Raw genomic sequence first — 16779 nt, forward strand, 5'->3', positions numbered from 1 at the left:
TCTGGCAGAACAAGGGGAAGGTACGTGTCACCGAGGTTCCTGGCCTGGGTGAAATAAGAACCGGTAATTTTCTGTGTCAGCAGCAGCTAGTGCTCGCTGACACTGGGTTACTTAGTGTGGCTGTAAAGCCAATCTGGGCCGGTTCTTATTGGGAGCAGCCAAAGAGCAGGGTGGGTGGCTGTTCCCCACGTCCAGGCCAGGTGGATGCCCTCTCACCAGCCTCCCTTGGTTATGCAGGTGTTCACCCTCACGGGCTTGAACAAAGGGAGGGGGTATGTGAGACAGTGACAGGTCTCACGCAGCTTAGAGGAAAGGAAGGGGTGGATAGTGCGGTCCACACCCCTATTCCACCACAGGTGAGGCAAGCTGGAGATAATAAGGGCTGGCATAAAGCACCTCCCAGGGTGTCAGCAAGGGGGAAGTGTTGTCTTGGGACAGAGACTGTGACAGAGGCCTGGAGGCTCTGTGAGTGTGGTCTCAGCCCGGCAAGGCTGAGGGGCCACGAGGCTGGGTGGTAGCCTGGAGTTGGGGGACGTAGCGACGCCTGGGAGGGTCGCACGGCCATAGTCAGGCAGACTACTGAGCCCAAATCCCCCACAAGAAACAGTTAACTGGAGTTTGTCAGGATGGCCGAGTGGTCTAAGGCGCCAGACTCAAGTGGGACATTGGCTGACAAAGCCGCATGAGTTCACAAGGTGTGAACTCTGACCTAGGTGAGTCAGGAAACTTTGTGTTTAGTTAGAGCCTGGACGGGCGAGTGTTTATTATTTTGTCATTTTGTTGTTGCTGATGTTGCACAATAAATGCAATGTTTGGACATTATATACGTGTCTGGTGAAGTAACCTGTGAGAATGACCCCCGGAGAAGAGCTAAACCCCCACAACATATACATATTTCACGTAAAAATCACTTACACCATTCTACTACAGTTTCCAGTCATTGAAAGTACAACACTAAAATGACATCACTTTTTTTATAATATACATTGTACTATATAAATAATCTACATATCGGCTAATTTTGCTATATACACTCATCCATAACATTCATCTTTATCACATGTTGATCGGTTTACATCATCTCTTCCCTTCTAATATACTATTCTGTACAATTCCCCATCCTTTTGCTCCTTTCTTTAGGTCCCCAGTGATGTTTCAGATGATTGCATCCAAAAGACCGAACTACTTCCGGTCGTTGGAACGCAGCCACATGACCTGATGCGTTCCATTTGCCGATTTACTTCCGGTTAATGGAGCGCACGACGTCGCACGTGCACCATCCTTCAGGTCCGCCCCCTGACATGGCGCGCTTCCTGGCACCTTTTTAAAGCAGTGTACTACACTGCTATGGGCACACACTCAAACCACTGGTGCTGACAGCACCTTATCTACACTAGTGTGTCTTCTGACTCCTACTTCTATCTCCCAGCGGCAATGGTAGGTCCTCCTGAGTGGGGATTAGGCTCCTTTATTTGCATTGTATTTTATATATTAAATGTATATCATAGTACTATCATCACCATACCTCAAGATATTAGTCTGTGATTTATTAGGATGGAATGGATATCATACCGGATTTAGAGGAATCTATCTATCTATCTATATACTGTATGTCTTTTCCTTAATTTTACGTTTCAGGGACCATCACATCGTCATGTAGATCTGATCTAGTGCAATACTGTGTAGCTACGGAATTGTAACTCTGCATTTTTATCTATTGGATGATGTCTCATTGATTATCTGCCTGCCATTTATTTTGTTTTATGTCTTATGTCTTGTTATGTTTGTCGTCGTCCATGGTTTGCTACCTTATATATGTACATATATATGACACTATTGCTTTCTGTCCCATAGTGTCTGATGAAGGCTAACTTAACCGAAAACGCGTTAACTCATGAAGGTCGCTTGTAATCTGCACAAAATACATCTCAATCAAAGAAAATCTCTCACTGCTGTGATTTTTATCGTATTACTGGTTGCTTTTAACCATATATTCTTGAGGACAGCCGGGATAAAAGGGAAAGGAGGAAATGAGCATGCTAGGCCCATATTCTATTCCTGAGCACCTCATCCCGTTTTGCTGGTATCCATAGGGACTTACATTCCAAAGAATCCCTCATTACAGGTTTTCTGGGAAAGTAAAGCCCGTCTTCTCACTCTGGGAAGAAGAATTGTTTGGTTGAGGCCATAAGAATCAATTTCTGGAGAGAACGGATGTGAACCTGGCTCCAAAGAACTGTGGAGATGCAGAAGGTCATTAGCCCCAAGATGTTCATAGCCTCCCCTTTAATAAGCAGTGGCTCTTTCTCCAGAAGACTGATATTTTCCCCTGTATCATCTCATATTTGAGAATCGGCAGAAATGAGTGTTTGTCAAGAAAAATCTTCCTGGTGTCTGGAGAGAAAATCTGGATTCTGCCATCAAGAGAAAACTGTCCAAACTATGATATTTCTTTCTCTGAGGAAGGCCAGGATCTCTACTACCAGGTTTTTGAAAAGTCATTGGGCAGAGGGCTCTGAGTGCCGCCTCTGGCACCCGTGCCATAGGTTCGCCACCACTGATCTAGGCTGTTCTGACTTTTAGGAAATGTTGGGAGCAGTGGTTATGTTAGCGCAGGTAGCGTTAACAAGCTCCGGACAGCCCAGACAGACTACCAGTAGAGAGGATCGTGTGATCTACTGACAAGAATGAGCAGATCCCAAAGTTTTGTTGTCCACCTCCTAGACACAGGTGGCCCCTTAATTACACCCCCGTCTCTGCCCCGACCTTTTCCAGACATTCAGCAGAAGGAAATCTGACATCATGGCGCCCATTATTGGTCCTGCCATTGACAGTCAACTACTGTAATCTTCGTTTGCAGGGATGTCCTGATTGGGAAACCTGGACTACTACAGACTGGAACCGTATCGTCTTTAGTGACAATTCTAGGCCCTCTTTGGGTTCCAGTATGGAGGTCTCCTGGTGAGCGCTTCAATCCTTTGCTATGGAGCGACATACTGCCCTAACTGCTGGTGTGATGATCGTGGGAGCCATCGCATACGACAGTCGTGACCCCTAGTAGTGGTACGAGGGGCACTAACAGCTCAGCGATATGTGCAGGACATCCTGTCGACCACAAGTATTCTTCTCAGCACTTTTCAGCTGGATATGCTCTCCTGCGCACAGCGAGGCTTCTCCAGGAATGTGTCGTCCTATTTTATTACCTATAAAGCATTTATGGGAACAGCTAAAATGCGAGCTTCAGCAACCTATGAGTGTGCAGGATCTACAGGGTCATCTGTAACATCTGTGGGCAAATGTACCCTAGGATACCATACCAAACTTGTATGTCTCCTTGCCCAACCGTATCTCATCCATCTTGTACCCGGGCTAGAGGCCGTATCTCATCTTGTACCCGGGCTAGAGGCCGTATCTCATCTTGTACCCGGGCTAGAGGCCGTATCTCATCTTGTACCCGGGCTAGAGGCAGCCTAACAGGGTCCTAAAACCTCCTTGGAATTGGACAATTTTCACTAATAAATGTCTCAGTTTCTGTAATATTGGGATCCCTTACATTTATCATAATTACAGTCACACTGGGAAAGTTTCATCCCAACACCTCCTTCTTGGTGCAGGATTTTTGGTCAATGAATGTATATACAGATGGGCTCTTACCACTCATGTTCTCATAAAGCTCCTCCCTTTTTCCACCAGGAGAGACTCTTGGACAAATACGAGTCTTGAACCTGGGGACTCAAGCCTTCAGATGCTCTACGCTGCCTGTCAAGATCTTCTGATGACAAAGCCAGAGCTCAAATAGAGAAGCAGCATCCCCGACATCAAACCTGATGGGAAGGATCCCTTCAGCAGGACATGACCATCCCATACAGCTGATTTGAGAAGGTCTAGAAAGGGTCTGGGATGGGCTAGGGGACCCCTTACCATGGAAGGTACTTGCCAGTCTAGACATGGGCTGGAAGGAGAGGAAACCCCCATACAACCCTAGCAAAGATCCTACAATTTGATAGAACAGGAAAATTCCACTCAGGAATCCTCTCTGCACCTGTCCTCTGTAGAGACAGGAAGAGCACTGGAGGCTGGAGCGGCCTATTGACTTCTCAGTGTTCTATTCTCTACAGAAGACCATAAGGACAACCTACATATGGTGCTGTCATGGAGAACGTCCTGGAAAAAAATTACCTGGAGTAGTGCATACAACACTTGAAGTACAGAAATGCAAAAACCGCTGCTCTCCAGTATAATATTCATACTTTTTAGCTTCTTTACTCCGTCCTCTGCAGCTCTGGTCTCTTCATTCTCTGTGGGTGGGCAGCAGCTCATCCTATGTGACCATCAAGCACCTGCATCTCTCAGGAGTGCACTGCAGCCAGCTCTTCCTAAGCCCCCCCCCCCCCCTTTAATTATCATGAGAACCACAAATGACCCGACAACAGTCGTCGTCTGAGCCTAATGGCTGCAGGTCCCCCAGAGGCTGGACCTAGATATTAGATGGCGGCTCACAGCCAATAATCATGTACACATGCATCCTCAGCACGGCCGGACATGCTGCAGGTGGTTTCCGTGGAGGAGATCAGCTTCTACCAGACGCGTCCGGACTCGTTCCTCTCGGAGACATAAACCTATTTGTTCCGTATTTCCACCAGTGGTCTCCATAGCCAGAGACTTGTAGGAAAAAGCAGAGAACATGGAGCGTCTGTGGTCAGCTGTAATCCCGCCATCTCCAGCTCATTACACCAGTATAAACCAGTATGAATCTAGAATAGTACTGGATAAAACAAGACGTCCTCCTACAGAGCAGGAGACATCTCCATTACCTGACCATCCTGTGGAAGGAGAGGACGTGGACATCTCTCTGGTGTTGTCCTCTGACTAGATCTCTCTGCAGGAGACACAGAGACTGGACTCAGACTTTACAGACAGAGAATTCCAGGACATTAGTATTTAGTCCTGTCCATTACCTGGAGATGCGAGGGGCTGGTCCTCCTCCATCTTGACATCCTTGTGTAGACCCTTGTGTCCTTCTAAATACTCCCTCTCCTCCATGGAGAAATAGACAGCGACATCCTGACATCTTATAGGAACCTGACAACACAATGACACCGTCATCACCCAGACCCCTCCAGTGCTGTGACTGTATAATGTCCCAGCATTCCCGGCGGTGTCACCTCTCCAGTCAGCAGCTCCATCATCTTGTGGACGACTTCTAGGATCTTCTCATTGTTCTTCTCATGTATCAGATTACTAGACGTCTTCTTCACCATGGAGTAATCCTGTTCATTGAAGACACAATAATAAATGTCACCATGTACATTCCAGAGTCCATCACTTCTACAGCCATGTCCACCTGTAATTACCATAGATAATGGTGTAATGTGACATCATCAGAACCTCTCACCTCTCCAGTCACATCCCCTGTAATTACCATAGATAATGATGTAATGTGACATCATCAGAACCTCTCACCTCTCCAGTCACATCCCCTGTAATTACCATAGATAATGGTGTAATGTGACATCATCAGAACCTCTCACCTCTCCGGTCACATCCCCTGTAATTACCATAGATAACGGTGTAATGTGACATCATCAGAACCTGTCACCTCTCCAGTCACATCCCCTGTAATTACCATAGATAATGATGTAATGTGACATCATCAGAACCTCTCACCTCTCCAGTCACATCCCCTGTAATTACCATAGATAATGGTGTAATGTGACATCATCAGAACCTCTCACCTCTCCAGTCACATCCCCTGTAATTACCATAGATAATGGTGTAATGTGACATCATCAGAACCTCTCACCTCTCCAGTCACATCCTCTGTAATTACCATAGATAACGATGTAATGTGACATCATCAGAACCTCTCACCTCTCCAGTCACATCCCCTGTAATTACCATAGATAATGGTGTAATGTGACATCATCAGAACCTCTGACCTCTCCAGTCACATCCCCTGTAATTACCATAGATAACGATGTAATGTGACATCATCAGAACCTCTCACCTCTCCGGTCACATCCCCTGTAATTACCATAGATAACGGTGTAATGTGACATCATCAGAACCTCTCACCTCTCCAGTCACATCCCCTGTAATTACCATAGATAATGGTGTAATGTGACATCATCAGAACCTCTCACCTCTCCAGTCACATCCCCTGTAATTACCATAGATAATGGTGTAATGTGACATCATCAGAACCTCTCACCTCTCCAGTCACATCCCCTGTAATTACCATAGATAATGGTGTAATGTGACATCATCAGAACCTCTCACCTCTCCAGTCACATCCCCTGTAATTACCATAGATAATGGTGTAATGTGACATCATCAGAACCTCTCACCTCTCCAGTCACATCCCCTGTAATTACCATAGATAATGGTGTAATGTGACATCATCAGAACCTCTCACCTCTCCAGTCACATCCCCTGTAATTACCATAGATAACGGTGTAATGTGACATCATCAGAACCTCTCACCTCTCCAGTCACATCCCCTGTAATTACCATAGATAATGGTGTAATGTGACATCACCAGAACCTCTCACCTCTCCAGTAAGCAGGAGGAGGATCTCCAGGGTAAGATCTAATATCCTCTCCGCCATCTTGTCCCCGTCTCCGTCCATTATCTGGTACTGATGATGTCATCGGACAATCCTAGATCACAGGAACCTGAATGGAAGAAGAGGAGTCAATGTAGAATCCGCATGAAATCCCATAGAAATGCTTATAATGACCGGAGATGATGAGGGACATTTGGGGAGAAATCAGAGGAGATGAGGTCTTCTCTCTATTGTCTGGACTGATGACTAGAAGATCTCGTCAGGGCAGTTCCTCCATGTTTGAGGTGACAGCAGTGTAAAGCATGGTGCACCCTGACACTGGCCGCAGTGGTGATACCAATAATGTAAACCATCATGGCCACAGTGGTCATGTGACACTTATACTGGTATCACTGCTGGGATACATCCTCATAACATGGACGTCTATGGGAGATGACGACCACTGCTGGAGACACTGGTGGACGCCTCCCAGGTCCCTCTCCGGCAGAGACTTCAGTGTCCCCGACGTCAGGAGAGCAGCGCATGCGCAGGATGTCAGTGCGGCCTGTGACTGCCACAATACACTGCACTACTTAAGCGTCAACTGCCACAATACACTGCACTACTGAAGCATCAACTGCCACAATACACTGCACTACTGAAGCGTCAACTGCCACAATACACTGCACTACTGAAGCGTCAACTGCCACAATACACTGCACCACTGAAGCGTCAACTGCCACAATACACTGCACCACTGAAGCGTCAACTGCCACAATACACTGCACTACTGAAGCGTCAACTGCCACAATACACTGCACCACTGAAGCGTCAACTGCCACAATACACTGCACCACTGAAGCGTCAACTGCCACAATACACTGCACCACTGAAGCGTCAACTGCCACAATACACTGCACTACTGAAGCGTCAACTGCCACAATACACTGCACCACTGAAGCATCGACTGCCACAATACACTGCACTACTGAAGCGTCGACTGCCACAATACACTGCACTACTGAAGCGTCAACTGCAACAATACACTGCACTACTGAAGCGTCAACTGCCCCAATACACTGCACTACTGAAGCGTCAACTGCCCCAATACACTGCACTACTGAAGCGTCAACTGCCCCAATACACTGCACCACTGAAGCGTCAACTGCCCCAATACACTGCACTACTGAAGCGTCAACTGCCACAATACACTGCACTACTGAAGCGTCGACTGCCACAATACACTGCACTACTGAAGCGTCGACTGCCACAATACACTGCACTACTGAAGCGTCAACTGCCACAATACACTGCACTACTGAAGCATCAGCTGTGACAGACATCACACACTGCACTACTGAAGCACCAGCTGTGACAGACATCACACACTGCACTACTGAAGCACCAGCTGTGACAGACATCATACACTGCACTACTGAAGCACCAGCTGTGACAGATATCACACACTGCACTACTGCCTGCGGCTCCCGGCTCCCCGGTACCTGCTTCTCATGCCGGGGCTCTCCCTCCCGCTGTCCGGTGTAGCTTTTATACTAACCCTGGTACCCTACCGGTTGATGCTAGAGTGGAGTTGTTAGAACGAGGTCTGTGACGTCACTGGTCACATGCTCCTTCATGGTCACATGGTCAAGTGTGGGAAGTGCTTATAAACCCAGACTGCAGGAGCTTGTGGAGGAGGAGCTGTGTGCGCCTGGATGTGCTGCAGAGAGTCCATAGGAGCGCATACATGAGGAGGCAGGTTACAGATCTGTGAAGGGAGGGGGCATGTGGTGTATTCTGGGGACGGGGGGGGGTTAATCTGTGAGGGGGGGTTAATCTGTGAGGGGGGGGCATGTGGTGTATTCTGTGGACGGGGGGGGGTTAATCTGTGAGGGGGGGGGCATGTGGTGTATTCTGGGGACGGGGGGGGGGTTAATCTGTGAGGGGGGGCATGTGGTGTATTCTGGGGACGGGGGGGGTTAATCTGTGAGGGGGGGGCATGTGGTGTATTCTGGGGACGGGGGGGGGGGTTAATCTGTGAGGGGGGGCATGTGGTGTATTCTGGGGACGGGGGGGGGGGGTTAATCTGTGAGGGGGGGGCATGTGGTGTATTCTGGGGACGGGGGGGTTAATCTGTGAGGGGGGGTTAATCTGTGAGGGGGGGTTAATCTGTGAGGGGGGGGCATGTGGTGTATTCTGGGGACGGGGGGGGGGGGTTAATCTGTGAGGGGGGGCATGTGGTGTATTCTGGGGACGGGGGGGGGGTTAATCTGTGAGGGGGGGCATGTGGTGTATTCTGGGGACGGGGGGGGGGGTTAATCTGTGAGGGGGGGCATGTGGTGTATTCTGGGGACGGGGGGGGGGGGTTAATCTGTGAGGGGGGGCATGTGGTGTATTCTGGGGACGGGGGGGGGGTTAATCTGTGAGGGGGGGGCATGTGGTGTATTCTGGGGACGGGGGGGGGTTAATCTGTGAGGGGGGGGCATGTGGTGTATTCTGGGGACGGGGGGGGGTTAATCTGTGAGGGGGGGGCATGTGGTGTATTATGGGGGGGGGGTTAATCTGTGAGGGGGCATGTGGTGTATTCTGGCGCCATGTGATTGTAGGTCTGTGAGGGGGGTTGGGTGTGGTGTATTCTGGGGACATGATGGTGCAGATCTGTGGGAGGCTTTATGGGGTGTATTGGAGAGGGGGAAGATCAGTAAGGGGGGTGTAAGCCTCTGTGTATGGGGCTGGGTGTATCTTGTAGCCGGTGTGTGGTAACATTGATGTGTATTCACCCAATAGATTTTGTTCTTGAGCAGAGGGGTTGCCATGGAGACGAGCACCCAGTGCCCACCGCTGTACAGTCTGATGGCAGGGAGTACACTGTATGCAGCACTACACACTATATATATATATAAGGGGTTGTTGTCACTTCTTGTCATGTCTCGGTCAGTAAACAGAATCTGTCCTAAAGACACCGCAGGATTGTGTCAGAAGAGCTGAAGTCCCGTGTAGGGCTGCAACGATTAATCGATTATAACGACGAATCCAGTTATCGAATAATTGTCCGGTTCGTTGCTATGTGGGCGGTTTACTTTAAGTCACTGCATCTTTATTTTACCTTACAATGACGCTCCAGTAACGGGCAGAGCGGACGGTGGTGTAACGTCACTTACTCATGTGACGCGCCTGCTCCGCCTCCTTCATTCATAAAGTGGGCGGAGCAGGTGCGTCTCGTGAGTGACGTCACGCCGCCATCAGCTCTGCCTGTTACTCAGTGGCGTCGCCAGAGGGGGCCACGGCCCCCCCTACATCAAGCTGTGCCCCCCCCCCCCCAACTAAAATGTCCCCCATTCATTTTGGTAATAGTGTGTCTGTGCTGTGCACTGTGTAGGCACTTGGCAGCCCTACCGGACATCTTCTTCACATCTGATGATCTGTCTCGGACTCGTGCAGTTGCGGTCTCACTCTCTAGTCTCCACCCATCGCCTCCCCGGCCCCGCCCACAGCCCCGCCCCCGGCTCCAGGACATGACCAGTTGAGTCAGACTCGGTGTCAGTGAGACGAGCTGATTCTGATTCATTCATCTACTGGCAGCAGCTGCTTAAAGTCATTTTTTTTTTTTTTGGGGGCAACTTAAATTCCTTATAATGCGATATATTAATATATAGGGCTCTTACTCATTTTGGTTGGGTAGTTTCTTAAAAAAACGGACTTTTATAATATGTAAATGAGCTCTCTACCAGCAAGTAGGTAGCAGCCGCATCCTCCTTTCATAAAGACGCCCCCTCCTCATGTTGATTGACAGGGCCAGCGAACGCGCTCGTCCTCTGGCTGGCCCTGTCTGCGTTCAAAATCTGGTGCCTGCGCCGTACCGGTCTTCAGTTGGCGCAGGCGCACTGAGAGGAGGACGCTTGCTCGGCCGCTCCTTCCTCAGTGCACCTACACCGATGACGTCACATCTACACCCGTCGCAGGCGCACTGAGGAAGGAGCGGCCGAGCAAGCGTCCTCCTCTCAGTGCGCCTGCGCCAACTGAAGACCGGTACGGCGCAGGCACCAGATTTTGAACGCAGACAGGGCCAGCCAGAGGACGAGCGCGTTCGCTGGCCCTGTCAATCAACATGAGGAGGGGGCGTCTTTATGAAAGGAGGATGCGGCTGCTACCTACTTGCTGGTAGAGAGCTCATTTACATATTATAAAAGTCCGTTTTTTTAAGAAACTACCCAACCAAAATGAGTAAGAGCCCTATATATTAATATATCGCATTATAAGGAATTTAAGTTGTAAAAAATATATATGACTTTAGTGGGGTGACAGAAGCCCTTTAAGCCAGCCAGGCCCAGACTAGAGAACAGACAGTGTGTGGCGTGTCCCTACCCTACAGATACCGAACAGACTGGACTGAGCCTGACCTAGTGGTGACGGTGTGTAGCAGGTTAACTTAATAATAATAATAAGGTACAACTTACAAGTAGTGACTAGTGACTGAGTGGACTGACCTAGGCTACTTTCACACTAGCGTTCGATCGGATCCGTCTGCATTAAATTGGCAAAAAAAGCTAAGTGTGAAAGTAGCCTGAGCGGATCCGTCCAGACTTTTACATTGAAAGTCAATGGGGGACGGATCCGCTTGAAGATTGAGCCATATTGTGCAAGCAGCGTTCAGCTGTCCGCCTGTCCGTGCGGAGGCGAGCGGAGCGGAGGCTGAACGCCGCCAGACTGATGCATTCTGAGCGGATCCGCGTCCACTCAGAATGCATTAGGGCTGGACGGATGCGTTCGGGGCCGCTTGTGAGAGCCTTCAAACGGAACTCACGAGCGGACACCCGAACGCTAGTGTGAAAGCAGCCTAAGTCTCTTTCTATTCTAACTAGAGAGATTAGATCTGACTGAGTCTGAGAGGAGAGCTGGCTGGTGGCTGCCCCAGAATCTTCCTGATTTAAAAGTTAAAGGGGTTCTGCACTTTAATTTAACTGATGATCTATTCTCTGAATAGATCATCAGCTTCTGATCGGCAGCGGTCAGACACCCGGGACCCCCGCCGATCAGCTGCTTAAGAAGGCACCGGCGCTCCAGTAGCGCCACAGCCTTCTCACTGTTTACCGCCGGCCAAGTGATGTCACGAGTTACGACTAGTATCAACTAGCATGGACGCGGCTAAGCTCCATTCAAGTGACAGAGCTTAGCCGCGCCCACTCTAGTTGATACAAGTCGTGACGTCAGTGGGCGGCGGCCCGGCGGTACAGTGAGAAGGCCGCGGCGCTGCTGGAGCGCCGCTGCCTTCTCAAACAGCTGATCGGCGGGGGTCCCGGGTGTCGGACCCCCACCGATCAGATGCTGATGATCTATCCAGAGGATAGATCATCACAGTTAAATGAAAGTGCAGAACCCCTTTAAAGTTACTGTCAGTGCAGCCTGGAGGATTACAGTGTTTACCGTTTAGAGAAATCATGTTCAAATGTGAGCGGTGGGAGGGGGATCGGGGGTCTGTGGATGTCATGAGTCATTACACTGTTATAGGGGGGGAGGGATCTGTGGATAATACTCTTAGTGTTATAGGGAGGGGGATCGGGGGTCTTTAGATGTCATGACACTGTTACGGGGGGGGGGGGGGGGGGGGGGGATCTGTGCCACTCTGTGGATGACACTGTTAGGCTCCCTTCAGACGTCCGTAACAGCGGCAATGTGCGGGTCCGCATTTTTTTTTCGGGAACGGAATTGCGGACCCGGAAGTGCAGGACCGCCTTTCCGTATCCGGCTGCACATCGTGCTGCCCTATAGAAATGAATGGGTCCGCAATTCCGTTACGCAAATTTCGGATGTGTGTGAATGGGGCCTTATAGGGAGAGGGATCCCGGTATGACACGGATATGGGGTGGATCTGTGAATGACACATAGCATGAGATGCTATAAACGGTATGTCATCCACAGATCCCCCTCCATAAGTGTCATCCACAGATCCCCCTCCATAAGTGTCATCCACAGATCCCCCTCCATAAGTGTCATCCACAGATCCCCAGGCAGCTAGGACATGTTGAAATCTGAGTGATTGGGGTTTTTCTTCCCTATTGCGGTTTTAGGTATTGGGTAAAGTATCGCAGCATTTATAAGCGTACTTGTGTAAATGTAACGTTGTTATAGCTGCCCCCCCTACTTTTGTCCTGGCCCCCAGTGTGCCCCCCCAAAATTTGAAAGCTAGAGACGCCACTGCTGTTACTGGAGCATCATTGTACGGTAAAATAAAGATGCAGTGATTAGTCTGCTGTGAACAGCGGGGCTGTTATGGGGAGGGGGATCTGGGCACAGGGCCCCCTCGCCGTAGCGGCGCGCCCCACAGGGCCCCCTCGCCAGAACTGTGTCGTCCACAATTTGTTTTAATATGGCCTTTGAACATAATTTAGGCAATACGCCCTCCGATTCCGCGGCCAATAGGGATTAACAAAATTAAGGCAAAATAAACTTCATGTCATCTGCTGTGGAGAGATGGTGACTCTCCCTGCACCGTGCTGCTGTATGAGAGGGAGCGGAGTCCATTCAGGCCCTGCGTCAGACTGAGGACAGGGAGCCTGAAACTGGACCTCTGGCCGCCCTACTTTACCTGCTGAAGTAGCAAACAGCCTGAAAGAACGTCTGTCTGTCCTTTTGGAGAGCACACAGACAGGTGAACTGATGAGCAGGACAGACAGGCCGATGTGTGGGGGGGCTGTATTTTTCTAAAGCCAAGTTCAGATGACGTAGTAGAAGGGTATCCTGGCTTGTCTGTGCCGTCTCCCCAATGGGCGGCTGCGTAAGCGCACTGTGAATACAGTGACTGAGCTTGGCCTACATGCACTTGGTTTAATAACGACATCCCTCATATTTCAGTCACTTCCGCTGTCTTGTGTATGGAGGCCGGGTCACCAGGAACAAGAGGCAAATGGCCAATTTTATATACTTAGTGTCATTAACTTTATTTTTTATTTCTTGTAGGTAAACAAACTGATCAAATTGGTGAAAGTGGCGTCACTGCTTTCATATGCAAGTCTGTATTTATTGTATAAAACTGTAAATGGTTCTGAAATGTTGGTAACAAACACTTTATTAATAAACGGTTTCTCACTTTTTTTCTTAGGTGTTGGGGCTGAAAATAGACAACCAAATGTTATTATTTGTCTCAGAACATGTCAACAATTTACATTAAGGTGCAGAGTTCTCAGACATAGACACCCTGCAGTTATATCTGTGCACACACAGGACAAAGGGTATTTATTGAAAAGTTTTTAAATAAAGCATATATTTAATAAATCAAGTATGTGACTTTAATGTGTGTGTGTGTATATGTATAATGTGTGTGTATATATGTTTCACACTGAAGGCATCAAAACTATGAATTAACACATGTGGAATTATATACATAACAAAAAAGTGTGAAACAACTGAAAATATGTCATATTCTGGGTTCTTCACAGTACCCACCTTTTGCTTTGATCACTGCTTTGCACACTCTTGGCATTCTCTTGATGAGCTTCAAGAGGTAGTCACCTGAAATGGTCGTCACTTCACAGGTGTGCCCTGTCAGGTGTAATAAGTGGGATTTCTTGCCTTATAAATGGGGTTGGGACCATCAGTTGCGTTGTGGAGAAGTCAGGTGGATACACAGCTAATAGTCCTACTGAATAGACTGTTAGCTGCTTTTTTCTTGCCATAATACAAATTCTAAGTAAAGAAAAACGAGTGGCCATCATTACTTTAAAAAAATGAAGGTCAGTCAGTCCGAAAAATTGGGAAAACGTTGAAAGTGTCCCCAAGTGCAGTCACAAAAACCATCAAGCGCTACAAAGAAACTGGCTCACATGCGGACCGCCCCAGGAAAGGAAGACCAAGAGTCACCTCTGCTGCGGAGGATAAGTTCATCCGAGTCACCAGCCTCAGAAATCGCAGGTTAACACAGGGCTTGACAAATTTCTTTGGAATCTAGGAGCCAGCTAAAAAAGTTAGGAGCAGTTTTTTTTACCTTATAAAGCCTTATTTTCAGTGACAAAAATAACACCTCTTAAATTAACATATAAAGAAGTCTAGAACCAAACAACATGGGCATTGTTTATTATCAGTATACTGTGATGTCACTGCGTGTATAATCCCTGCGCTGCAGCTGACAGATGGGGATCCCTTCCCCAGGATGTTTGGTCCGGGCTCATTCATCTCCTAGAACTGCAGCTATGAAATCCACAGCGTATTGCAGCAAATACCAGCAAAATGGATAAGATTTTACCAAAAATCCTCACACTTCATAAAATCCACACGGAAATGAACGTACTGTGCACATTTCCAAGCTGCACCGCGGTAATATAGGATTTCACTATGTGTAACTGATCGTGGCTTAATTCCACACGCTACATGTAGAGTTTGATAAAAATCCACAACAGGTAATCCTCTGTGGAAAATATTTCCATCGGAATTACCCCAGGAATACTGAGCGGTCTTCCTGCTCTCTCATGGATTGTCACCAAGCTTCCTGGTCTCCTAGTCCTGAGGAGAACATCTCTAGTAAACTATAAAGCTATGCGCTCTGGGACATATGTCCTGCTCAAGGACTGTATATCTCAGATGGCATATGTGCATGGACCCTTATTAGAATAGTGGGAGTAATAAGGTCCTCCTCCTGGAGTCAGTAATCTAGCCTGTTCACTATAGAATCAGCTAGAATGGAGTTGTTAGAAGGAGGTCCTCCTCTATTATCAGTAATATAAACTGTAGAGGTGTTAGAAGGAGGTCCTCCTCTATTATCAGTAATATAAGCTGTAGAGATATTAGAAGGAGGTCCTCCTCTATTATCAGTAATATAAACTGTAGAGGTGTTAGAAGGAGGTTCTCCTCTATTATCAGTAATATAAGCTGTAGAGGTGTTAGAAGGAGGTCCTCCTCTATTATCAGTAATATAAGCTGTAGAGATATTAGAAGGAAGTCCTCCTCTATTATCATTGCTAGAAGCTGCAGAGGTGTTAGAAGGAGGTCCTCCTCTACTATCAGTAATATAAGCTGTAGAGGTGTTAGAAGGAGGTCCTCCTCTACTATCAGTAATATAAGCTGTAGAGGTGTTAGAAGGAGGTCCTCCTCTATTATCAGTAATATAAGCTGTAGAGATGTTAGAAGGAGGTCCTCCTCTATTATCAGTAATATAAGCTGTAGAGATGTTAGAAGGAGGTCCTCCTCTATTATCAGTAATATAAGCTGTAGAGGTGTTAGAAGGAGGTCCTCCTCTATTATCAGTAATATAAGCTGTAGAGATGTTAGAAGGAGGTCCTCCTCTATTATCAGTAATATAAGCTGTAGAGATGTTAGAAGGAGGTCCTCCTCTATTATCAGTAATATAAGCTGTAGAGATATTAGAAGGAGGTCCTCATCCTGGAGTCAGTAACCTAGTCTCTTCTATACAGAGCAGGCTAGAATGGAGTGGGCAGAAGGAGGTCCTCCTCTATTATCAGTAATATAAGCTGCAGAGGTATTAGAAGGAGGTCCTCCTCCTGGAGTCAGTAATCTAGCCCGTTCACTATAGAATCAGCTAGAATGGAGTTGTTAGAAGGAGGTCCTCCTCTATTATCATTGCTAGAAGCTGCAGAGGTGTTAGAAGGAGGTCCTCCTCTACTATCAGTAATATAAGCTGTAGAGGTGTTAGATGGAGGTTCTCCTCTATTATCAGTAATATAAGCTGTAGAGATATTAGAAGAAGGTCCTCCTCCTGGAGTCAGTAACCTAGTCTCTTCTATACAGAGCAGGCTAGAATGGAGTGGGCAGAAGGAGGTCCTCATCCTGGAGTCAGTAACCTAGTCTTTTCTATACAGAGCAGGCTAGAATGGAGTGGGCAGAAGGAGGTCCTCCTGTATTTGCTGTGGCTTATTGAGTTAATATTGGTCCTCTCTGAGAAGTCCTTAATCTAGTCGGCTGTGGCAGATAAAACTGTGAAATTAAAATACATGAAGGGTGCGCTCAAGCGGTCGGCGTGGTTTTAGAAGTGGCAAAACCACAGCCATTAATGAGAGTGTTAACAGAAAATGGCCGCGCTGTGTGAACACAACTGTAAGACTCTGGATGTGATCTCATGTCGGCTTAGAATTACATCATTGGTGTAGGAAATGATAAATGAGCCGGGCCCCCCCTTCCCCGCCATTCCTCCTTATTTAGAACTGGTGTAAGTGACTTGGAAGGGGAAAAAGTCTTAGATTTTGCCGCAAATCACCTTTGAGAAAAAATCTGCACCAAAAATACA

The 16779-nt window shown here is 47.9% G+C and overlaps 1 protein-coding gene across 2 annotated transcripts in view; it reads right to left on the minus strand.

Moving 5' to 3' along the window:
* Positions 1-16779, minus strand: part of LOC122939172 (gastrula zinc finger protein XlCGF26.1-like) — a 1061774-nt gene that overhangs the window by 166756 nt on the left and 878239 nt on the right. The window contains exons 1-3 of one of the 2 annotated variants that reach the window (XM_044295176.1): positions 8104-8143; positions 6552-6675; positions 5166-5270 (exon numbers count right to left, since the gene is read on the minus strand). The exons of the other annotated variant lie outside the window; for it this stretch is intronic. Of the exons in view, the coding sequence (XP_044151111.1) occupies positions 5166-5270; positions 6552-6629 (183 nt within the window). The 5' untranslated portion in view covers positions 6630-6675; positions 8104-8143. Of the gene's footprint in view, positions 1-5165; positions 5271-6551; positions 6676-8103; positions 8144-16779 lie in introns of those variants that run through there. 2 annotated transcript variants of the gene reach the window in all.

Source organism: Bufo gargarizans, chromosome 5 (assembly GCF_014858855.1).
Source record: "Bufo gargarizans isolate SCDJY-AF-19 chromosome 5, ASM1485885v1, whole genome shotgun sequence".
NCBI lineage: Eukaryota > Metazoa > Chordata > Amphibia > Anura > Bufonidae > Bufo > Bufo gargarizans.